Source organism: Callorhinus ursinus, unplaced genomic scaffold, assembly GCF_003265705.2.
Source record: "Callorhinus ursinus isolate GAN/ISIS: 27379988/994484 unplaced genomic scaffold, GSC_fseal_2.0 scaffold10, whole genome shotgun sequence".
NCBI classification, from domain to species: Eukaryota; Metazoa; Chordata; class Mammalia; order Carnivora; family Otariidae; genus Callorhinus; species Callorhinus ursinus.
In genome coordinates, this window is record NW_027397072.1 from 59910128 (window position 1) to 59920215 (window position 10088).

General features: G+C 39.8%; 1 protein-coding gene across 3 annotated transcripts in view; it reads right to left on the minus strand.

Moving 5' to 3' along the window:
* Positions 1-949: 949 nt before the first annotated feature.
* Positions 950-10088, minus strand: part of COMMD1 (copper metabolism domain containing 1) — a 200196-nt gene continuing 191057 nt past the window's right edge. For all 3 annotated transcript variants that reach the window (XM_073897657.1, XM_073897658.1, XM_025868709.2), the window contains one exon: positions 950-1187. Coding sequence is in view for 2 of the 3 variants with exons in the window: in XM_025868709.2 (XP_025724494.1) it covers positions 1080-1187 (108 nt within the window). In the remaining variant the exon portion in view is untranslated. The remainder of the gene's footprint in view (positions 1188-10088) is intronic.

A 10088-nucleotide genomic window follows, 5' to 3' on the forward strand; every position in this document is an offset into this window, starting at 1 on the left:
TAGTTTTCTTGAAGAGGTTTTATTTGATGACCCAAGTAAAATTTTCTGATGTAAAAGACAGCAGACATTTTTCCTTTCATACAATCCTGACTTGAGGTAAGCGAAGGGAGTCCCTTTGTGACAAGGACTGCTTAGTTTTAGGTTCCAGAAAAGCCCAAGTTTCTCAGTGGTTCAGATCAAACCAGACCCCCCCAGATTTAGTGAGGATGAATCCAAATGCCTGAATCAGGTCCAGGAGCATTGCAGGTTTTACCAGGGTCAGTAAACCTTTTCTAGGTTAGGCAGGCTCCTCTAAGCCTCAGCTGAAGACACATGGCTTTTGGTCAGCCTTGTATTTGCATGAATAAAATGTTTTATTCCAGGGCGCCTGGGTGGCTCAGTTGGTTAAGCGACTGCCTTCAGCTCAAGTCATTACTGAGCCCTGCATCGGGCTCCCTGCTTGACAGGGGCCTGCTTCTCCCTCTCCCTCTGCCGCTCCCACTACTTGAGCTCTCCTGCTCTCTCTCTGCCAAATAAATAAATAAAATCTTTTTTAAAAAATGTTTTCTTGCCCCCTTTCTAATTCTTCCATCATTTATCATGTATAAATTCCTAAAATCCTACTCCAGGAACAAACCATCATAGCAAGGGTTTCTAAAGTTGACTCCACCTAGTCCTACAGAATTCAAGTCTCTAGGGATACAGTCCTGGAAGCCTTCTACAGTCCTGGAAGCCTTCTTTTTAAAATGCCTTTATGATGGGGCACTCCACCTCAGTCAGTGGAGCATGTGACCCTTGACCTCAGGGTTGTGAGTTCGAGCCCCACGTTGCATGTAGAGATTACTTAAAAATAAAATCTTAAAAAAAATAATAAAATGCTTTTATGAGCACCTCTGCATGCTGCAAGTAGTACAACTGTAAGAGTGAATGAAAGGAAAAGAGAAATCCCAGTAAGCAGAGACAGGCAAGATTTGAATTTGAGGATTTAATACTAATGGGGGCAAAAGATTTTTTTAAAAAAACAACAAAACAACAACAAAAAACCCCAGATCACTGGGGAGGGATCATGAACACCTTTGCTTCAACAACTCCATCTTCAGCTAGGCTGGCTGCATCAGTGTGCTGATACTTTCTTCTACCTCTGAGAGCTTCTTTAGGAGTTGATTGACCTTGACTTCATCAAATTCCAAACACAGAAATTCAGATTCCTGGAAAACATAAAAGGATGTTTTTATGAGAGACCCTCAAGAAAGCCAAGGTTCTGGACCTGGCCTGACCCAGTTCCAAAGGTCCAGGGCCCCCTACCTAGCAAGTCTAACTCAGGCCTCAAAACCTAAATGATATATTAGCCAGCAAAGAAAATCCACACATTTAGTTCCCTAAATAAAATTACTTTGATGAGATGTTTCATAAATGGTAAAGAGGTATACAAATGTCAGGTGTTCTCATGATGAGGCACGTGAGAAGCTCTTTTTGTCTGTCATCACATTTGATCCCATAATAGTTTTTAAGGTAAGTACTTAAGTACTGCTGTTATATAGATGATGACGCTGAGGCACAGAGGGGTTAACCTGTACTACAAAATCAGAAAAAGGCAGACTCAGGCTGTGAACTCGCAGCTCTGGCTGACTCCAAAGTCCATACTGTCTCCATAGCACCATAATAATGGAAGAAGGATTTGGATTAGGTCTATGTTAGTCTGGTAATTGAGCTACCTGGGACTTAGTGGTTATACTAGAAATTTTAACAAGTTGTGACCAAGTTGCTTGGGAAACATCAACCAGATAATTGAAAGATAACCAGGTCTTGAAATAGCCTTAAACACTTCTGAGGCCTTTCCACTTGCTGCAAGCCAACTCTCCAAGATTTCTATAAACACATTCCCTTCAAACAGCGTTAGGATCAATCAACCCTAGATTGCGTAGATATCAAAGAAAAAGGCCTCTGAAGTGTGGTGACAGAAATTTCATGTACAGTGTACAGATCCTTGGTCCACATTGTGTCAAGTGACAAGGGCAAACTATATGTATCCAAGAGTGATTATATTCAAGATTCTTAAGAATAATCATGTATTTTAAAGCAGTATGAATTCTCAGAGATCATATAATTCAACTACCTTGTTTTTTAGATAATGAAATTGAGGCCCCAGGCATGGTAAATGTTGATGGCAGAGCCACCACCAGATTCAATGCGCTTTTCTCTACCTTTTCTTCTCTAAATACATGGTATTTCCATCCCTATCATCAGAGTGGCAGGTAAAAGGAAGACCAATAAGCCTTTTCAGGGGTGCCTGGGTGGCTCGTCTGCCTTCTGCTCAGGTCATGATCCCAGGGTCCTGGGTTCGAGCCCCACATCGGGCTCCCTGCTCCACGGGAAGCCTGCTTCTCCCTCTCCCATCCCCTGGCTTGTGTTCCCTTTCTCGCTGTGTCTCTCTGTGTCACAAAAATAAATAAATAAAATTTAAAAAAAATAAGCCTTTTCATTGGGACCAAGTTACTCTCTCATTAGCTAGAAGAACTTTCAGGAGATTTTGGAAAAGTATTTTTGCTGTTGCTAAGTTGCTATGCTGAGTGTCTACTGATGGCACTGAACATACCCCAGGAGAAACAAGTGCAGAGGGAAAGGAAGGGCCTCTCAGATGAAAACTTGCCAAAGAGAGAAAAGGCTTTCCCTAATTACAGGGAACCTTTTCCTCAAACATGTATTTGGATAGGAGAGGGGTACAGAATGTGAACTTAGAAACTGCCAACTTTAAAAAAGAAAAGAAGAGAAGAAGAAAGAGAGAGAGAGAGAGAGAGAGAAAGAAAGAAAGAAAGAAAGAAAGAGAAAGAAAGAAAGAAAAACTGTCAGGTTTTCACTTAGTTGAAAGCAAAAACCAATTTAAAGAAAAGAAAGATACTCCTTGTGTTGAGGAGCTGCAGGAGGGATCACCTCCTTTAAGAAAGAAGAGCATATTTATGGCAAATTAGATAATTCAGTTAGCTAAATTTAGAACAGGTCTCAGATTTCAATGCCTCTTATTCTTCATTCAGTTTTATTAGCCTTTAAAACATTTTTGAACATTTGGCCTTTGAAACAATTGTCTAGAGAAAGTAATAATTACCAGTCTAACATATATATTCAGGAAGTTGGCAGAAGATAATGAGATAATGTAACCCATGTTTTACCTCAGTGAAAGTGCCTAACAATAACAAATCACCTGGTTTTCCATTTATATGGAAAAGATTATCAAGGACTTTGATCACAGAGATAGGAATACCTGAGCAGAGTTTATTAATAAAAGCCAGAATCTTTTCTGACTAGGGGTTATTACTTTGTTACAGATTTCAGTACTCAAATTATATTTCCTCAGACCTCTAAGTATCAGTGAAGCTGTTTATTTATTTTTAAATATTTATTTTTTTCTTTGAGAGAGAGAGAGAAAGAGAGTACGGGGGGGAGGGAGGAAAGGGGCAGAGGGAGCAAGAGAGAGAGTCTTAAGCAGACCCTGCACTGAGCACAGAGCCTGACATAGGGAGGGCTCAATCTTATGACCCTAAGTTCATGACCTGAGTTGAAATCAAGAGTTGGATGCCCCTGGAGCTTTATTTTTATTTATTTATTTATTTTGCTGTTTATTTTTAAGGGAAATCAACTACCAGAGAGACTAGCAGGCTAGAAAAAGAGTCCAAAGTTAAATTTTCCATCCACTCCTAACTTTCACCTCTCCCCCCTTGAAATAATGCACATTAACAGTGTTAGACATGTAACCATTTATGATTCTTGAAGAAACAGTTTATTTGGAACTATTAAAAGGCCTAGCTTTACCTAGTTATGCTATCAAAATATTTTATCAGGTATTCAAAAGCCTTTAAACCGGGGCTTAAAACATGGGGCTTTGTTCAGATTTTTGCATTTGGCTGGGGTACACTACAGAAAATACATCTAATGCACTTCAAGATATCTGTAGGAGTGCAGATGATGCTTATCAAGCCAGAGACAAAGTATAAGAACAATTTGAAACATCTGATTTTTTTTTTTTTAAGTAATTTCTACACCTAACAGGGAGTTTGAACTCATGACCCCAAGATCAAGAGTCGCATGCTCTTTCAACTGAGCCAGCCAGGCACTCTTGAAACATTTTATTCTTTTCCCCCCAAAATCATCCACCTGGGTCTGGGCCTAACTGGTTATAATAACAAGAAATGACAAGACTAAACTCCTGGATTTAAGTATCTGAGTCAAGAGTTAGAACCTGCTTTTTTTTTTTTTTTACATTTTATTTATTTATTTGACACAGAGAGGGAGAGAGAGCACCAGTAGGGTGAGCGGCAGGCAGAGGGAGAGAGGGGAAGAAGCAGGCTCCCCACTGAGCAGAGACTCCCCCCCCCCTCCCCGATGTGGGGCTTTATCCCAGGAGCCTGGAATCATGAACTGAGCCAGAGGGAGACGCTTAACTGACTGAGCCACCCAGGCGCCCCGAAACTGCTGCTTTTTAATAGAGTGTAGATACAGCATGTGGTGGAATCAAATCGGTTAGCAGATGAATAAGCAAGCACATCATTATTAAGAATATGTAGTCTGGGCACCTGGGTGGCTCAGTCGTTAGGTGTCTGCCTTTGGCTCAGGTCATGATCCCATGGTCCTGGGATCGAGCCCCGCATCCGGCTCCCTGCTCAGCAGGAAGCCTGCTCTCCCTCTCCCACTCCCGCTGCTTGTGTTCCTGCTCTCACTATCTCTGTCTCTGTCAAATAAATAAATAAAATCTTAAAAAAAAAAGAATATGTAGTCTGTGATCATGGGGGGAGTACAGCAGTGTATTAAATTCAGGGTTTAAATAACTATTCCAAATTAGAAAAGAAAGCAAAGGCAAAATATTAAAAGTGCAAGAGCTAAAATGTTACAAAATCCTAAGAGATCTAAGATGCCACCATCTCAAACCAACAGAAAAACCCAAGCTACCTTTAATGATTTTGGAGAAAGATATCTCACAGGTTCCTAAGAAACTCCTTCCCCAGGTAACCACTCTAATATTCTTCAGGAATCTCTTACTTTCCGAGCCTAGATCTTTAGTGCTTTAGCTTAAACTCATTGCCTAGCAGGGTCAGAGACTATAACTAATAGTCTAATATACTTAAATGATTTTGATATCTAGGCCCATAAGCATACCAAGAAATTCTTTGGCAAAACAATACTACAGTCACAAAATGCTAAAATAAAAAATAAAAAGAATGATGACATTAAATACTTAAGTGGAACCATTTAGAATAAATTAATCATAAAATAAAATAGAGGGGTGCCTGGCTGGCACAGTCGGTAGAGCACGTGACTCTTAATCTCAGACTTGTGAGTTTAAGCCCCGCGTTGAATGTATAGCCTACTTAAAATAAATACATACAAATTAAAAAAAAAACCTCGAAAATAATAAAAATTAAAAAAAAACAAAATAGAAGTCCTATATCCAATTTTCTCTATTATTATTATTTTCTATGCAAAATTGCCACAAAGCTTCATTCCCCAATTGACTGGTTGTATTTAGCATTATAACACAACTCTGGCAAGTTCTACATGTTGTGGTTTCTTTATTTTTTTTTTAAAATTTTATTTATTTACTAAAAAAAAAGATTTTATTTATTTACTTGAGAGAGAGAGAATGGGAGATAGAGGGCATGAGAGGGAAGAGGGTCAGAGGGAGAAGCAGACTCCCCGCTGAGCAGGGAGCCTGATGTGGGACTCGATCCCGGTACTCCAGGATCATGACCTGAGCCGAAGGCAGTTGCTTAACAAACTGAGCCACCCAGGCGCCCCATGTTGTGGTTTCTTTAAAAAGTACTAAAGTTATGGAGTGCCTAGGTGGCTCAGATGGTTAAGCGTCTGCCTTCGGCTCAGGTCATGGTCCCGGAGTCCTGGGATAGAGTCCCGCATCGGGCTCCCTGCTCCTTGGGAGCCTGCTTCTCCCTCTGCCTCTCTCTCTCTCTCTCTCTCTCCCTCCCTCTCTCTCATGAATAAATAAAATCTTAATAAATAAATAAATAAATAAATAAATAAATAAATAAATAAATAAAAAGTACTAAAGTTAGGGGACAGAAGGTGAGAATGGGAAAAGGTGACCTAGGATCTCCTAACCAAGACTGACTGAAGAAGGCCACACACAGCTGACCGGGTAATATAGGGCTTACTTCCCCAATTTTTCTTTTGGTTACATTTATTAACACAAAGGGAATCTTGGCTAAGCCTAAATTTTAGCCATGAAGCCTCCCTCTATTTAGGCTGTCCTTTCATAAACTTAAATTAACCTTTGACCTGCAGCTCTGTCACTCTGTGTCTTCCATGTTTAACAACTTGACAGAGAAAGAGAACATGCAGCAACGGTCAAACTGGCAATGGCTTCTTGAAGAGCAATTATATAATAATTGAAAATATAGATATCTATAATAAAGAAACCCATACTTCATGTGGCTTTTTCAGAATTATATTGATACCTTGCTAGAGCTTTTTTTGTAGCAAAGGATCTTCCACGTTCCTTCTTAAGGAAATAATTATCCAAAATTAAAATTTTATAGTTCCCTGAAAACTGTGACTATTAATAATGATACCCATACTTCATGTGGCTTTTTCAGACTTATATTGATACTTCTCCCAATTCTTTTAGGACACCTTGCTAGAGCCTTTTTTGTAGCAAAGGATCTTCCACATCCTTCTTAAGGAACTATTTATCCAAAATTAAAATTTTATACTTCCCTGAAAATGGTGACTATTCTCCACTTGTCCTTTCCTATCCATTCTCCACCTGTCTCTGCCTTGTTCCATGTCCTATGGGGCTGTTCTCTAAGACTGTGTCACTCCCTTATTCTTACAGCTGGGTTCTAGCAAGAGGAATGATGTCAGGTTATTTATTCCCCAAACCCCAATTCCGTCTCCTCTGTTATTTCCAATATTTTCTATGTGCGGGTATCGTTTCTTCATTTCCTACTTTACTTCCTGGCCTCAATCACTGTTTTCAGTATAAACATAAAGATGAGTCTCTTCAGACTGTCGAAGTACATATCACCGAACACAAACTCCAAAGATTAGCAGAGCAAGGATTTTCGTCATGCCTAAATTGATAGGAAGGCTGCCCTCCAAGTGGTTATTACCCAAAACCAATATCTGACTTTTTTCTACTATCATTGTACTGAAATTTTGTATAGCAGCACTTTGATACTAAGGAAGAACAACAACAATAGCAACAACAGCAGCAACAACCACCATGGAAGATCAGATTTCATTAAGAATTTGCATCAAGGATCTTGATTTCAGAAACGTGGGCTCATCTCTACAACCAGATCTGAGACCCTATATCTAAAGTAATGGATAGCTGGGCACCTGGGTGGCTCAGATGGTTAAGTGTCTGCCTTCCACTCAGGTCATGATCCTGGGGTCCTGGGATCGAGTCCCGCATCAGGCTCCCTGCTCCTCGGGGAGCCTGCTTCTCTCTCTGCCTCTCTCTCTCTCTCTCTCTCTATCATGAATAAATAAAATCTAAAAAAAAAGAATAAAGTAATAGATAGCTTATGCTGCAGCTTAAAACAATACTTCAAAAAAGAAAACTTGTGATTTATAATTCTTTTAAAGTTTGTCATTTATAATTTTTTATTTTTAATTTTAAAAAATTTTAAAAAGATTTTATTTATTATTTAAGAGAGAGAGAGAGAAAGCATGGGTGGGGAGAAGCAGAGGGAGAGGGACAAACAGACTCTGGGCTGAGCACAGAGCCTGACGCAGGGCTCCATCCCAGGACCCTGAATCATGGCCTGAGTCAAAATCAAGAGTCAGACGATTAACCGACTGGGCCACCCAGGCACCCCTATAATCTTTTTTTTAAAACAAAAATTGTTATTTTTATATTACAAACAATGGTCCCTACTCAGGCCATTTTTATGCTGAGGAAATCCTCATTTCAAATACAATAGCTGACGAGTTCTACAGCTACTGTGTGAAGTGCCTGCTAACACAATTTTCAAAATGAACAAAAAAATTACAAAGCAAATCATCCCATTGGGGATGAAAATTAGACTTTGGGAGGCTAAGACTGCAATTTAATGACGGAGCAACTAAATTAAAATGATTCATCCCAAAACTCAATAGGTGTCCATAATATGCTAAAAGCTATGTGGGACTAAGACAGGGTCTTCAAGAACTAAAGGAATCCACTCTAATAAATGAAACACAGCACTGCCTCAGCACATAGCAGGTGCTTTCTGAGCCAGAGCAGCTTCGAGAGGAAGGGCTTATCCATCACCCCGCAATCTCCTAGAAGAGGACAGACTATTACCAGTGTATTACAAAAGCATTAACCATCACTGGACAATAATTACTGAGTTTTCTGGAGTTGTCATTCAGGCATTTCAAAGGACTTTTGTGAGGACAACCTGACAACTCCCACTAATCCTTACTATATTAAGAAAACATGAACTTTTCATTAGTTAACTAGCAACTCAAGGGAGAAAAGAGACACTGAATATATAGGAAGTTGCAGATTTACCACTGACTGAAGTTACATCTAAGGCACCACCTAACTTCAACTTTCTATACACAGGTTTTATATAAAGTGGCAACATTTTAAAATATAATAATTTCAGGAGCGCCTTGCGGGCGCAGTTGGTTAAGTGTCAGACTCTTGGTTTCAGCTCAGGTTGTAATCTCAGGGTCGTGAGATCAAGCCCCATGTCAGGCTCCACATGGAGTACTTCAGACTCTCCCTCGGCCCCTCCCTGCTGTGCTCTTTCTCTCTAAAATAAATAAATAAATTTTAAATATATAAATATATATATAATAATTTAAGATCTTAATCATTCAGAGGCCTGTTATCTGGGTCTCTGCTGCTTCACTTCTTCCTCCTTCTTTTGGTCCATCTTTTTTTTTAAATTTTTTTATTGTTATGTTAATCACCATATATTACATCATTAGTTTTTGATGTAGTGTTCAAAATTAGTTTTGATTCATTGTTTGTGCATAACACCCAGTGCTCCATGCAGAATGTGCCCTCTTTAATACCCATCACCAGGCTAACCCATCCCCCTACCTCCTCCCCTCTAAAACCCTCGGTTTCTTTTTCAGAGTCCATTGTCTCTCATGGTTCGTCTCCTCCTCTGACTTACTCCACTTCATTCTTCCCCTCCTGCTATCTTCTTCTTTTTCTTTTTTCTTAACATATGTTGCATTACTTGTTTTAGAAGTACAGATCTGTGATTCAACAGTCTTGCACAATTCACAGTGCTCACTAGCACATACCCTACCCAATGTCTATCACCCAGCCACCCCATCCCTCCCACCCCCCACCACTCCAGCAACCCTCAGTTTGTTTCCTGAGATTAAGAATTCCTCATATCAGTGAGGTCATATGATACATGTCTTTCTCTGATTGACTTATTTCACTCAGCATAACCCCCTCCAGTTCCATCCACGTCATTGCAAATGGCAAGATCTCATTCCTTTTGATGGCTGCATAATATTCCATTGTGTATATATACCACCTCTTTTTTATCCATTCATCTGTCGATGGACATCTTGGCTCTATCCACAGTTTGGCTGTTGTGGACATTGCTGCTATAAACATTGGGGTGCACGTACCCCTTCGGATCCCTATATTTGTATCTTTGTGGTAAATACCCAGTAGTGCAATTGCTGGATCGTATGGTAGCTCTATTTTCAACTGTTTGAGGAACCTCCATACTGTTTTCCAGAGTGGCTGCACCAGCTTGCATTCCCACCAACAGTGTAGGAGGGTTCCCCTTTCTTCACACCCCTGCCAACATCTGTCGTTTCCTGACTTGTTAATTTTAGCCATTCTGACTGGTGTGAGGTGGTATCTCATTGAGGTTTTGATTTGGATATCCCTCATGCCGAGCGATGTTGAGCACTTTTTCATGTGTCTGTTGGCCATTTGGATGTCTTCTTTGGAAAAATGTCTGTTCATGTCTTCTGCCCATTTCTTGATTGGATTATTTGTTCTTTGGGTGTTGAGTTTGATAAGTTCTTTATAGATTTTGGATACTAGCCCTTTATCTGATATGTCATTTGCAAATATTTTCTCCCATTCTGTCGGTTGTCTTTTGGTTTTGTGGACTGTTTCTTTTGCTGTGCAAAAG